The sequence below is a fragment of the Neofelis nebulosa genome, chromosome 9, assembly GCF_028018385.1.
Source record: "Neofelis nebulosa isolate mNeoNeb1 chromosome 9, mNeoNeb1.pri, whole genome shotgun sequence".
In the NCBI taxonomy this organism is placed as follows: Eukaryota; Metazoa; Chordata; class Mammalia; order Carnivora; family Felidae; genus Neofelis; species Neofelis nebulosa.
Window position 1 is genome coordinate 126475419 of NC_080790.1, and position 14624 is coordinate 126490042.

The 14624-nt window shown below is 43.2% G+C and overlaps 1 protein-coding gene across 1 annotated transcript; it reads right to left on the reverse strand.

Moving 5' to 3' along the window:
• Window positions 1–3188: 3188 nt before the first annotated feature.
• On the reverse strand, window positions 3189–13144 carry WFDC11 (WAP four-disulfide core domain 11). Its single transcript, XM_058685781.1, has 4 exons — window positions 12162–13144; window positions 6351–6497; window positions 5252–5394; window positions 3189–4748 (listed from the first exon to the last, which is right to left on the reverse strand). Exons 1-4 carry the CDS (start codon window positions 12469–12471, stop codon window positions 4719–4721), a joined length of 630 nt encoding a protein of 209 aa, XP_058541764.1. The 5' UTR covers window positions 12472–13144; the 3' UTR covers window positions 3189–4718.
• Window positions 13145–14624: the final 1480 nt, after the last annotated feature.

Genomic DNA, 14624 nt, shown 5'->3' on the forward strand with positions numbered 1-14624 from the left:
CAGACATGGGTCCTTCCATCTAGAGAGGAAATGCAAAAGGAGCGCAGCCCTGCTGACACTCTGATTGCAATCAGAAGAGACCTGTGTGGAACTTGTGACCTACAGAGCTGTAAGGTAATAATTTGCGTGGTTTAAGCTCCTAAATTTGTGGTGACTTGTTACAGCAGCCATAGGAAACAAATATTCATATTCAAATACCCTGTTTACCTGGTGGACCTGTTTTTGTGTTGGGATTTCCAACCTATCTGGATGTTTCTGTTTCTATCCTAACCCAGTCTTCTGGTGTCCACCTTTCTCTCCAAGTGCTTATACCTTCCCAGTGGACAAGATCTATTCTTACATTATTTAGCTTTTTCCCGAATTCTGAGGTTATGGACTCCACACTCATGATAGCCAAAGCTGAGCCTTTGTTATTTCAAACACAAGACAAACATAGAGAAACAACTTTTCTTTCTCAATGACCAGTAATGGCTTTCAAAACTATTTGTGACCTCAGATCCATGAACATGACTATCCTCACTGGTTTATTTTGTGATCCCTTTTCCCTGGGGAAATAAACCTCAGCTTCATGTCCTAGTTTCATGGTCAAAGGCCTTGATGGAAAAATAAGGAATTGCAAAGTAGAAAAAACAGTATCTAGATTAATATTTTTTTAAAATGGTGCACCATGGGGGTGCTTGGGTGGCTCGTCAGTTAAGCCTCCAACTTCAGCTCAGGTCATGATCTCATGATTTGTGGGTTTGAGCCCCATGTCAGGCTCTGTGCTGACAGCTCAGAGCCTAGAGCCTGCTTCGGATTCTGTGTCTCCCCCCTTCTCTACCCCACCCCTGCTTGCACTCTGTTTCTCCCTCTCTTTCTCAAAGATAAACATTAAAAAAAATTGTAAATGCTGCACCACAACACCATATTTATTATTAAGTCCACAGAGTCTTTCCTCTTCCAGTTTTGAGTAATACTATATTCCATTTCCATCTAGTTTGGCTATGGTTTGAATTTTCTTGCTTTGATTTAACATTTGAATTAGCTGTCTGAATTTTATTCTTGGGTGAGGGTGATATTTCATATCTTGTTTAGTCCTGGTAGGTCATGAGGTGATCTTGGAAATGGAAACTTCATGCCAAGGACAATGGAGCAAAGAGGCAAAGCAGCCTGGATCTTCCATCGTTTTGTGGTGTCTCCACACTTGTTTGGGACACCTAAATCCTGAATATTCCATGTGAACAAATATTGACCTATCTTATTTAAGCCACTATTTTCTTTGTTGTTGTAGTCATCGTGTACTCAAAACTAATCTGAACTGAAATACCAACCGAAGTATATGGTAATGTAGAATGGAGGCTTAAAAGTCTCTTTTTTACTTCTTTCTCACATGCTCTCTCAGGAAGCTCCTATGGAGTGTATGTTACCAAAATGAGGTCCTCAAGAAAAAGGGAGTGGAGGGATCTAGGAAATGGGCTCCTAATCCAGGAGGAATTGAAGTGCCTCCATGATGGTGAAGTGAAGTCCCCGGTGCTGCTGTGTATGGCCCTGGAGACCAGACAAGCTGGTGCAGAGGCTGAGGAATTCTGGAGCCCCCTCAGAGGAAAAGCAACTACTTACAGGATGACTAGGATGTACTATCTACAGCTGGGCATGCATTCTTTGGCTCTACTCTCCTACTACATGGGCACTCAAGTAGAAAGAGAAGGAGGAGACAAAAAGTATACAGTTCTGATATTCGGACTGTCAAGGAACTGTCTCCCTTAAAGTTATTTCCTTTTTTGGAATACTCCAGATGAACTGAACAAAATTCCTTCAGATGTTCAAAGGGAGGGAAATAGAAGGTGTCTGGAAATAAGAAAGTCAAAACTCCAAATTGAAGCAACACATCTTCTCTCCCTTCCATCTCTCAATGGCCCGGGATTACATTAAACAATCTGTTACAAAATGGTAACTTCTATTCAGTTTTCAGAGTTTCACCTGTGTCTGCTATTTCTTAAAAATAACCAGCGTAAAATAATCAATATGCCATAGAGGCAGATCCTGGGTTGGCAAAGTTTGCTCCCCCTCATAAGAAACATTTACACATATGAGGAAAGTCTCCATTTGTAAACGTGTCTTCCTCTCTGTTAAGTGGAAAAGAAGGTGACTTTCAACCCCTAGAAACTCTTTATCAATGGAGCCTGTAGCAGAAATCTGCATAACAACCATACCTTTGTTCTTAGTGCCTTTCCTGGTGACTTCCCATAACTGGTCTTCCCCTTCCTTTCCACATCTTTTGTCTTCAGCTGAAGCAGGTTTTGAGGAGATCATTTGGGCCACTTGGGGAAGTTACTCAGTTTTCCTGGTCTCTCCCATGTATATTGGAGGTATACATGTTAGGAAAATTCAGTTTGTTTTTCTCCTGCTAATCTGTCTTTTACTGCAGGGGTGGTTTCAAACAAGAACCAAGAAGGGTAGAGGAAAAATTGCTTTCCTCCCCTGTAATATCCTGGATATCCAAGAGGAAAATGCTTTCCTTCCCTGATCCTTCCTTTGAGGGTCCCTAACCTTTTGTTCTTCTCTACCTCTTTTGTCATGAAGGAATAACCACCCTCACTCAATCCAGTTCCAGTTCCAAGTCCTTCTTATCCCTAAGGGTCAAAACAAAGCCCAGCCCTGAGCCCCTGAGTCTTTGTGCTTTGGATAACTCTGAGCTCTAAGGCACTATAATTAAAGTAGAAAATAATTGTTTGCAAGGGAGGGGTTTAGTCACGTGAGAGGAGGACTTGTCTGCAGAAGCCCAAGTCCCAGAGAACAGGCCATGGTCAGGTACAGGCATAGGGGATGGGGGAAAAGGCCCCTTGAGCGGCCAGTGGAAGCAGGAAGGGCCCAGGATAACCACCCAGCTCTCCAGAGAAGCCTGTGGCAGACTGAGAACTCTCCTCTCTGGCCAGAGTCATGCCAACCCAGGCTCTGCTGCCCATCCTTCTCCTCTCTGTGCTGCTGCTACAGGCCCAGGGAGGGCACCATAAACTGAACAGGATGCAGAATAGGTGATGGACTAAGGGGGTGGGGAGGGAAGGGAGCCAGGAGGGGCTGTGTCCCTTCTGAGGGAGACCTGGGAATTGGACCCTTTCAGCACATTCTGCTCTTGATGAGGTTTTGGGGTGATGGTGGGGTTCGTGGGGTCTGGAGCCGACAGCCAAGAAAGAATTCTTGAAGATGTCTTTGGTGCAAAAAGGTGATTTTATTAAAGCACGGGAACGGGACCAGTGGGCAGGAAGAGCTTCACTGGGGTTGTGTAGAACCATGGACTTGGGGGAGGTAAAGTCAAAAGGGAAGTTTCCAAAGAGACTTTCATAAGCTAAAGACTCACAGATTACTGGAAGCCTAGCTATTGTCAAGCTAAGGTTGTTTTGCCCTCTAGCAAAGCATTAAGGCGGTAGGGCCCTCTAGGACAAATGTTCCTGGAGAAGTGTACTACTCTATATTTGCCTCAAGTACTTGTCGATGGGCTGCAGGTTATAAAGAAATTTAATTTTACCTGCCATTTCCTTCTTGCCTTTAATCCTTCCCCACATCACTATGGAGGGAAGGGTGATATTAGGGACTCCAGGAAACTGAGTCTATAGGTTTCTAGAGACTAGGCTATTGATAAATTTGCTAAATTTTTAAAATTTATTTAAATTTTAATTTACTAAGATATTTGTAAACTGATGGAGACCCATGTCCTGTATGACTGTGATCTCTATCAGTTAGTCATTTGTTTTCTGTCCTTTCCTTTGTACTTGTGCAGTTAGGAGTGTCTGAGGAATATCTCATATCCCACCTGGGGGTGGGGGGTGATGCTAGCTTGTGCTTGGCCCTCAGCCTGCCTTATGGTCCCTCATCACTCTGACCACAGCACTATGAAGATTCTGGGTCTTCCCAAACGATAGCCCTCTGGCCCCTTTACGCAGCACCAGGAACACTGATGGGAGTGGAGGGGGAAACTATGTCTTTTGACTCTCCATCCCAAGTACCCAGACACTAAACAGTACACTCAGTAGTGAAAGGTACATCAGGGCTGAGAATCACTTGGGGAAACCAAACAACTATTCTTGGATTTCTGTACTTCCGTGACCTGTAAACATCCAGTAATATTGATGGGAATGGGTACAGAAAGAAAGGGCCCTGGGAAAGTAAGTTTTGGGGTGTCAAGTCGAAGTTCTCATCAGAGGGACCAGGATGGTGGCAGCGGAAGGGAAATAGTGCAAGTGGTATTTTCTGGGAAGGGGCAGGGGTCCTGGACACAGTGACAGGCACAGAAGAGAGGGGGACAAGTGACAGGTCATCTTCTTCTCTGGACCCTGCAAATCCTGGGGAGTGAGAGGGTCTGCGGGATGTCTCAGACTTTGCTGAGTTCTCAGAGTGTAGATTCTATGGGGGGTAGCTTCACCCAAGCCATGACTTACAAGGGATACAGGTTCCTGGCTGCAGACAATGGAGAGGGCCCAGGGAGGCCAGGCATTGAGATCTGTTGGGGCGGTGGGCTAAATGGGTAAGGGGCATTAAGGAATCTACTCCTGAAATCATTGCTTCACTATATGCTAACTAATTTGGATGAAAATTTTTAAAAATAAAAAATAAAGTTAAAAAAAAAAGTAGTGAAATGGAGTTGAAAAAGCTAAAAGCCACTGTTGATAAATGAGTTTATTTGTCAAGGATTTGCTCCTGCCCAGCCCTCAGTGAGAACAGACTGGTGTCCAGCTGGGAGATTAGGGTTTTAGACGTCTTTCAAAGATTTCCTGTAAGACAGAAAGGTTATATACTCAGAGGTTAGGGAACTCTGAGGAACAAGCATTCATTCCCAAGCTTAATATTACCCATCTATGGCAGACCCTGGGACAGGAGTACTTTTTGTAACAAGAAAAAGTCCACTTCTGAGGTGGGGAGGTGGGTTTGGTTCATTGAACAGAGAAACATAGAAATTTGGGGCCTGGCTGAGCCAAAAGGGCTCATAGAAAGGTCTGACTCTAGAGGCAATGGTTAGAAATTTGGACAAAAATCAGGAAAAGAGCAAACCATTGAGCAATATAATGAGAACAACATAGGCATTGATTATATAATGACCAATATGCCCCAGTCTGGTATCTTGGTTTATTTGCCAGTGAACTGCTGTCCAGGTTTAGGGTACATTGTCTTCCACTATTTTTGTGCCTAGGATTTAGGGTGCTTCGGTCTTCTGTTTATGAATAACAGCATCTGAGAATCAGAGAAGATCCATGCCCAAACACACCTCCCAACTCACTTTATTTTTCCAGCAGATGTTTCCACAATAGGTCCAGCAGCATGTGTGATTTTTGTTTATACATTTAAAGGTTCCAGAACACTTCTTTGTGCATTCAAGGACATTTGGCTGTCCCCAGCACTCCTCAAGTAACATTTCAGCCCCTGTAATTGAGATGAGATGGGAAGAGGCTCACAGGGGCTTCCCAAGGTGGGAAGAGAAGTCCTTCATGAGCTTAACAGCCCCTCCTAGAATCAAAGCCCCACCAAGCCCCACCTGACTATCCATCTGCCTTATGAGAAAATCCCCCTGCTGAGCTTCCTCATTGTGTCTTCACAGATCTCTGCCTTCTCTGCTCCCACAGACCTCTGGGCCCTCATCAAGCATCCTGGAGACAGGACTCCTCATACTCCCCATGTTTATGTGTCATCCTATAAAATCTACATTTCTGTAATAGGAGGGGCCCAAGGTAGCCTCTAGCCTTATTACCATACTTAATTCCTAGTGTGGGAAGCCAGACCAGGGAGAGTAAGGAACAGATTCTTTCTCTTTTTCTTCTCTTCCTTGCTGACTCCACCTTTAAGAACAGCTTCTCACCAAATTCTCTCTCTCACTCAATTTTCTTGGTACCCTCGACTGATTCCATTTTCTCATCACATGGCCCCCAACTTTGCCCCACTAGGGCCCCATCTCATGTCTCTTCTCTATCTTTTCATATTCAGAAAGATCCTGCCACTGAAACTAAGTGTATATATTAAGAAATCCCCATATGGGACTCATCAAAGTACACACAAGCTAAGACACAGAGCTTCTGGAAGTACAAAAAGTTATGGTAGCCTGACATGGGAAAATATTATATCCTTATAACATATGGAATGTACATAAAAGGTGACAGGTACCCATTGCCACTTTCAAGGTTGGAGAGGAAGCATCAAAGGACCTCAACTTGGACACTTCTTGGACTCTGTGCGTAAGAAAGTCTCTGAATCTCCACTAGGTGTTCCAGGGAAGGTCCTGAGTCCTGAGTCAGATGTGCCAGACACAATACCCCTTCACTTATCCAGGAACAAGCAGAGTACCCCCCACCCCTTTGACTCCCCAGCCCAGCCTAGTCACCTACAGTTGTGTTTTTCTTTTATCACTCCCAGCACAGACGGTAGCACCATACAGAGGAAAGTCATGAGTTGAGGCATCCAGAGCTTCATGATGCTGACCGTATGTGTCTGAATATATACTGTCAGGATGTTTTTCCCCTTTTCAGTTGCTGCTGGAGACCAAGAAGTATAAACAGAGTTGTGAAGCAAGAAGACGTGCTCATAGAATTTCTTTATTCTTTGTCTACTCATTCCTCCTTGCCTCTACCCACTCGGCAAAAGGCACACTGAACATTGGCTTTGCTAAAAGGTTTCTCTCCATCTCACACTTCATGCCTTCCTTTTGCAAAAAAAAAAAATTATTTTGAAAATGTGTTTTTACTTTTGGGATGAGCACTGGGTGTTGTATGGAAACCAATTTGACAGTAAATTTCATATATTAAAAAATAAAGTTCTCCCAAAACAAAACAAAACAAAACAAAACAAAAAAGAAAATGTGTTTTTAAAAATGTGCTGCCTTCCCCTGATTAGAAGATAATTTAGATCCATGAGGCGCCTGGGTGGCGCAGTCGGTTAAGCGTCCGACTTCAGCCAGGTCACGATCTCGCGGTCTGTGAGTTCGAGCCCCGCGTGGGGCTCTGGGCTGATGGCTCGGAGCCTGGAGCCTGTTTCCGATTCTGTGTCTCCCTCTCTCTCTGCCCCTCCCCCATTCATGCTCTGTCTCTCTCTGTCCCAAAAATAAATAAAAAATGTTGAAAAAAAAAATTAAAAAAAAAAAGATAATTTAGATCCAGCTTACAAAATTCTTAAAACATAAAAAAATACAAAGAAGACAATGAAATATTTCTAGTAACCCCACTATATTGGTGTATGTTATTCTTTTATATGTGCACATAAAGATGAAATCAGGCTATCTGGCTTGACTTTTTATTTATATATATATGATATATGATATATATGATATATATGTAGATATTATTTATTTATATATCTTGACTTTTTATTTAAAAATGTATAACTTGGTATTAAAATTAAAGTTTTGGCCAAGACCTTCAGAGAGACCCTAAAGTGAGCATGTGAGACCAATCAACTTGTACTTTCAAGAAGATGTGCTCAAAAATCACCTGCAAAAAAATATGTCAAATTCCTAGTCATTTTCTACCTTTAAAAAAGTCAGAGTTTTGGGGCGCCTGGGTGGCGCAGTCGGTTAAGCGTCCGACTTCAGCCAGGTCACGATCTCGCGGTCCGTGAGTTCGAGCCCCGCGTCGGGCTCTGGGCTGATGGCTCAGAGCCTGGAGCCTGTTTCCGATTCTGTGTCTCCCTCTCTCTCTGCCCCTCCCCCGTTCATGCTCTGTCTCTCTCTGTCCCCAAAATAAATAAAAAACGTTGAAAAAAAAAATTAAAAAAAAAAAAAAAAAAGTCAGAGTTTTAAGAGTCACCAACCACTTTTGGGCCATTTTTCTCTCTCATTTTTAAAGAATGCTGTGCTCTTTTATTTTCTTTTTTAAAGTTTATTTACCTTGAGAGAAAGAGAGAGAGAGATGAGGGGGCAGAGAGAGAAAGGGAAGGAGAGAGAATCTTAAGCAGGCCTCGCACTGTCAGCACAGAGCCCAATGCAGGGCTCAAAATCAAGAACCGTGAGATCATGACCTGATCTGAAATCAAGAGTCAGACACTTAACTGAGGGAGTCACCCAGGTGCCCCAACTGCTGTGCTCTTTTAATTCCGAGTCACCAGAAAGGCTTTGAGAATACCTCCCATAGAGCTTTTTATGCACCCCCAAGGTTTTGTGGAGACATAGTAGCAGGTGTCTGAGTCACAACAGAGAAACAAAGGGTAGGACACTGGCTGAAATGACCTATGGCCACAAGCAAGAGACTACAGCTTGTGCTATGGCATTTGATAAGGCAACATATGGAAGAAAGCCAGTGTAGGTTTGCACTAGCTTCATGTCAGGCGGGCTGCCTGGGAAGGCCAGGGGACCTCAGCATAAAGAAGTAGAAAGTGAGTAGCCAGATGCCTAGGACCTGGGAAAGGTATCAGAAAGGAGGTAGATTCCGCCATATCAAGAGAACCACAGGTGAGAAACTTGCATCAGTTGGGGTGGGGGGAAAACTCAAAGAACCCTTGAGTTCTTTGAGAACTTTGAGTTCTTTGAGTTCTTTGAGAACCACCCACAATGGAGTAAACTTTAAGCAATACTAAGCCCGGAAAGCACAGAGCACAAAGGTACAATCCTCCCTGCCAGAAAGAACCATCCTGACCCCCTCTCCTCCTCTCACCTCCAAAATGGCACTTAGCCAGCTGCAGGAGAAGAGGAAACTGTCCACTCTCTTCCCCAGTTGCAGGTTTCTTGGTGTGGGGGAAGCCACAATTTCAATTCAATTTTAGTATTTTGACTATTGCATGGGCTCAGACTCCTTTTATATATTCTAAAGTCTAGAAAAGTCAAGTTCTACACCCAAGGTCTCACAGGGAGGTAAGGAAAAAAAGTAGCTTTTATAAATAAATTTAAACGAGACAAAGGACAAGCTTTTCACCATACTATCAATAACACTCTCTGTGAATATTTTCCCAATATTCTAGTTACATATAGCATTCATACTTCCCCATTGATCATAAGGTATCTGAAAATTTGTAATATCTGAAAATTTCTCTGCATTAGGAAAAAGTGTCAGTAGGAATATTGCAACTAAAATTCAGTTAAATCCCGTATTAGCTTCAGAGCACAAATGTCTAGCTCCAGAAGTCCTGAGTAAAGGGTACTGCCTATTACGAACCCTACATAGTTGTTGCCAGTTTTCTTCTCCATTAAAATTGGTTTATTCTGCAAATAGGATGCTCATCTTGTCTCACCATAAAAGGGAAATTCCCTCCCACTTGTTACCACACTGAAGACTGTCAATATCATATAAGACAGAGAACAAAACATGCGCATTGGAATCAGAGAGACCTGGGCTTGAAACCTGACCCCAACGCATTGAGCCTAATTGAAATTTTGAAATTGGCCTACCACCTAACTTCTCAGAGCCTCAGTTTCCCTACCTGTAACATGGAGGTGATATTATAATCCACATTGCAAATGTTGAGTATAGAAAGTACCACGCATAGGGTCTGGCACATGGAATGCACAAAATAAATGGCCGCTATTGTGATTATTAAGCTCAGACTCTCTTTTCTTCTCCAGAAGAGTAAACATTGATCTCATTGAGTTTATTGTGGTCTTTTTTTTTTTTTTAACTATTTGACCTATTTGGAATTAGTTCTGGTGAGTGATCATAGTACAATTATCAATTTCATTAAATTTAACATTGACAAAATATACTTTTATACACTTATCTAAGCTACTATCAGTATTCCATTTTACAGATTCACCCAGTAATGTCCTTTGTCTTATACAACACTGAAATTTTTGAATAACAGAGCCAAACTTTTCTTTTAGTTGAACATTCCTCATTTTGGGCTTTGTCTGAAATTTCTTATGATTAGACTCAGGTTATACATGCTCAGTGGGAATATTACATAATCAATACATAGTATCCTTGTCAGGGTATCATGCATGAAGGGACACAGTGTCTATCCACGTCATCTTTCTCTCTCTTAGTTTCTCCATTTGAACAAAAAGGACAATAATTTCTTCCATATAGGGATAGGGTTGGCGTGATCTGGAGGCATGATTTAGACAGGGAACTCATCCAACCAAACCACAAACAAAAGTGTTTGCAAGTTCCCAATTCTAGCCCCAAGACTCTGACCTCTACCTACCTCTGAAGATGTTCGAGTTGGAAGCTGGTAGCTATTTGACTGGTGGCTCTTCCTCCTGGTCTCTGGGAATGCCAGAGCCCCTGCACAGGGCAACGATGAGCAGAATAGATTTCAAACACTCAGAATGTAATTATCGTTCTGGCTGTGACAGATCTGGGAGTTCTGCCCCAAGCCATAAGTTGGGTACATTTAGAACATTATGACTGGATTCCTATTCAAGTGGTACTTTCTTTTTTCCTTTCTTTTTGCTGCAGGTAGCATAGACAGAAGCAGATCACTGTGGAATTGCAGGAGCCTCCTGCACTCCACCAACACACACATTTCTGGAAGGCTGGGTGATTGTGGAGGTGGGAGAGGATCTATGTATCTAATTTTCTGTAGCATCTATGTGAAGATTTTTATAAAGCCCCATCCATCTTTGATATTAATTTCTGACTTTTGTGCTGATGAGAAGAGAGAGGTCTGCCAAGAGAGCTTGCAAAAGTCCACATAACATAGAAATTTAAAACACAGACTTAAGCCCCTCTTTGGGTGAGCTCCACTTCTCTCTCTCTCTCTCTCTCTCTCTCTCCCTCGCTCACTTGTGCCCACTCTCATAAATACATACATTTGTACACACACACACACACACACACACACTTTATCTGGATCCAAATCCTAGCTTCCACTTACTTGGGCAAGTCACTAATCTTCTCTGCACCCTAATTTCCTCATTTGCTAATGGGGATAATAATAGCACTTTCCAACCAATAAGGTTGTTGTGAAGGCTCCAGGAGTGATTATGTGTTAAGCACTTAGAGCCAAAGTCTGGCATAGAGTCTATGTTTGTTTGTTAAATAAACAAATGAAACACTCGCCCAATGAAGTGTTGAGAATCATTCAGTTTAAGAGCAAATTTACTATGTGTCAGATATGTAACATGTATTAATTAATACATACTTTCAATGACACTATGAGTTTAGTACTACTATTATTCTTATTTTACAGATACAGAAACTGAGGCACAGAAGAGTTAAGCAACTTGCCCAAGGCCACACAGCTAGTAAGTGCCAGGTACAAGATTTAAAAGGAAGTGAGTCTAGAGCCATGTATGCCAGATGGTCAAGTCCCCAGTTTCTCTTGAGAGAGAGAGACTGAGCATGAGTGAGGGAGGGGCAGAGAGAGAGGGAGACACAGAATCCAAAGCAGGCTCCAGGCTCTGAGCTGTCAGCACGGAGCCCAATACAGGGCTCAAATTCACGAACCTCAAGATCATGACCTGAGCCGAAGTCAGATGCTCAACCGACTGAGCCACCCAGGTCCCTTACCTATAACTAATTTGAAAACCTGAATCAAAAATCTCAGCAAAAACCTCCACCAAAGAGAAGTTCTGGACCTCAACAAAATAATATCAGACTGAATTAAGCAGTGTACTAAAAGGATTATACATCACTCACGATCAAGTTAAATTTATTCCTGAAATGCAAGAATACTTTAATATATGAAAAATGATCGACATAATATACCACATTAAAAGAATGGGAGGGAAAAAAAACACATGATCATCTCAATTGATGCAGAAAAATCACTCAACAAATCTCAACAGCCTTTCATAGTAAAAACAAACTAGGAATAGAACACCACCTCAACATAATTAAAGCCATATATAAAAAACCTGGGAACACCATGGAAGGTTTTTTGTGTGTCTCGCATCCATGAAATACAACCAGATCAACACTAAACCATTCTGCACACCTAGAAAACTGAATTGAGGATTAACACAACAATCTGCACACCCTGAACCACAGAACTCAGCAGGTACGCGGCGCAGAGAGATGAACTGGGGAGAGAGAAGCCGCTGAGGGCAGGGAGCTGTTTTTTGCTTGTGGAGAGAGGACGGAGATGGGGGGGGGAGAATGTGGGAAAGCACCCCCCCCCAAAAGCAGCTGGAGAGAAAGTGGAAGAGTGGAAACAGCTGCAGGGACTGAACTAAAAAGGAAGAAAAGAGAAAGGAGAGAGTTTAAATTCCATTAAGACTATAAACGGGGGAGGGGGGGGCGGGGCGCAGAGTCTGAAACTCTGCAGCTCGATACCTGGCGGTGCTCTGGTGAGAAGGGTGAATCCCCAGGAGCAGAGCGAAGTCCGGGGGTCTTCGGGCCACAGGGGAGAGGCGGTTTCCCTCTCTGGAGGACATCTGGTAGAGGCTGTGTGCCCCAGTGGACCCGGGAGAACAACCACATTCGCTGGTGCTGGAACAAGGTCGCTGGGGGTGAAGCCTGGTGACAGACGCGTGTTGTGTTTTTCCATAATCCCTGAAGCGCTGCTGCTACACGATCGCGTGAACTCTTTCTGGGGGGGGCTGGCACCCGGCCGGCCGCGGTCTCTGGGCTTCGGCAGCAGCATGATCCCGCGAACATTCCTGGGTGTGGCCAGCACCCGGCCACTGCTCGGTGAGACCCTTTCGCAGAGGGGCAGGATGGGTCAAAGCCGCAGCCCTTCAGAAGTAAGGGGTCGGGAAACACGGCCACATCTGAGAGAAAACTCAGGAGAGAGGTGCTGCCTGGGACTTGGTCAGGACTGTGTAAAAGCGGGGAGTGGATGGAAGCTGGAGACAAAGGACCGGTGCGCAATTGGGGGTCCGGCAGAACAGAGTTACAACACTAGAGACTGGGTAGCTGGGTGACGCCATTTTCACTGCTCCCGCGCATGCGTGTACACACCTACAGGCGCCACAATTCACACCAGTAAGCTGAGCAGCGCCATCTAGTGGAGAACGGAGCCATTACACTAAGCCCCACCCACTGGGCCAACCTCGCTCTTCAGGAACACAAATCTCTCCACCTGCTTAGTTTACAGACAATAAAGTGCTTCATTGTTTGACTTCTAGGGGAAAACGAAGTAATTTCAATCATATTTCAGTCTGCTCGCAGGTCCATCTATTCACTTTTTTTTCCCCTTTGTCGTTTCATTTCTTTTTCTTGAATACAGAAAGGGGAAAAATTTTATTTTTATTTTCAATTTCTATTAAAAATATTTTTCTTTAATTTTTTCTACACTGAAAACTATAGAAAGCTTATAAAAGAAATTGAAGAAGGGGCGCCTGGGTGGCGCAGTCGGTTAAGCGGCCGACTTCAGCCAGGTCACGATCTCGCGGTCCGTGAGTTCGAGCCCCGCGTCAGGCTCTGGGCTGATGGCTCAGAGCCTGGAGCCTGTTTCGGATTCTGTGTCTCCCTCTCTCTCTGCCCCTCCCCCGTTCATGCTCTGTCTCTCTCTGTCCCAAAAATAAATAAAAAACGTTGAAAAAAAAATTTAAAAAAAAAAAAAAAGAAATTGAAGAAGACCAAAAAAATGGAAAAAGATTCCATGCTCCTGGATAGGAAGAACAAATATTGTTAAAATGTCAATACTAACCAAAGCAATCTACATATTCAATGCAATACCTTTCAAAATAACACCAGCATTCTTCACAGGGCTGGAACAAACAATCCTAAAATTTGTATGGAACCAGAAAAGACCCCGAATAGCCAAAGCAATCTTGAAAAAGAAAACCAAAGCAGTAGGCATCACAATCCCGGACTTCAAGCTGTATCACAAAGCTGTAATCATCAAGACAGTATGGTACTGGCACAAAAACAGACACTCAGATCAATGGAACAGAATAGAGAACCCAGAAATGGACCCACAAATGTATGGCCAACTAATCTTTGACAAAGCAGGAAAGAATATCCAATGGAATAAAGACAGTCTCTTCAGCAAGTGGTGCTGGGAAAACTGGGCGGCAACATGCAGAAAAATGAACCTGGACCACTTTTCTTACAGCATACACAAAAATAAATTCAAAATGGATGAAAGACCTAAATGTAAGACAGGAATCCATCAAAATCCTCGAGGAGAAAGCAGGCAAAAACCTCTTTGATCTTGGCCGCAGCAACTTCTTACTCAACACGTCTCCAGAGGCAAGGGAAACAAAAGCAAAAATGAACTACTGAGACCTCATCAAAATAAAAAACTTCTGCACAGCAAAGGAAACAAGCAGCAAAACTAAAAGGCAACCAACGGAATGGGAAAAAATATTTGCAAATGACATATCCGATAAAGGGTTAGTATTCAAAATCTTTAAAGAAATTCTCAAACTCAACACCCAAAAAACAAATAATCCAGTGAAAAAAATGGGCAAAAGACATGAATAGACACTTCTCCAAGAAGACATCCAGATGGCCAACCGACACATGAAAAAATGCTCAACTTCACTCCTCACCAGGGAAATACAAATCAAAACCACAATGAGATACCACCTCACACCTGTCAGAATGGCTAACATTAACAACTCAGGCAATAACAGATGTTGGCGAGGATGCAGAGAAAGAGGATCTCTTTTGCATTGTTGGTGGGAATGCAAGCTGGTGCAGCCACTCTGGAAAATAGTATGGAGGTTCCTCAAAAAGTTAAAAATATAACTACCCTACAACCCAGCAATAGCACTACTAGGTATTTATCCAAGGGATACAGGTGTGCTGTTTCGAAGGGGCACATGCACCCCAATGTTTATAGCAGCG

Bases quoted from the DNA above. Each gene is read 5' to 3' on its own strand.
- WFDC11 (XM_058685781.1), bottom strand. From the start codon at position 12,471: ATGCTGCTGCCGAAGCCCAGAGACCGCGGCCGGCCGGGTGCCAGCCCC. The intron at 6,498-12,161 runs GTATCGAGCTGC...CTTGGTCTCCAG, and splicing joins TCTCACCAGAGCACCGCCAG to CAGCAACTGAAAAGGGGAAA. The intron at 5,395-6,350 runs GTAGGTGACTAG...TCTCAATTACAG, and splicing joins GATAAAAGAAAAACACAACT to GGGCTGAAATGTTACTTGAG.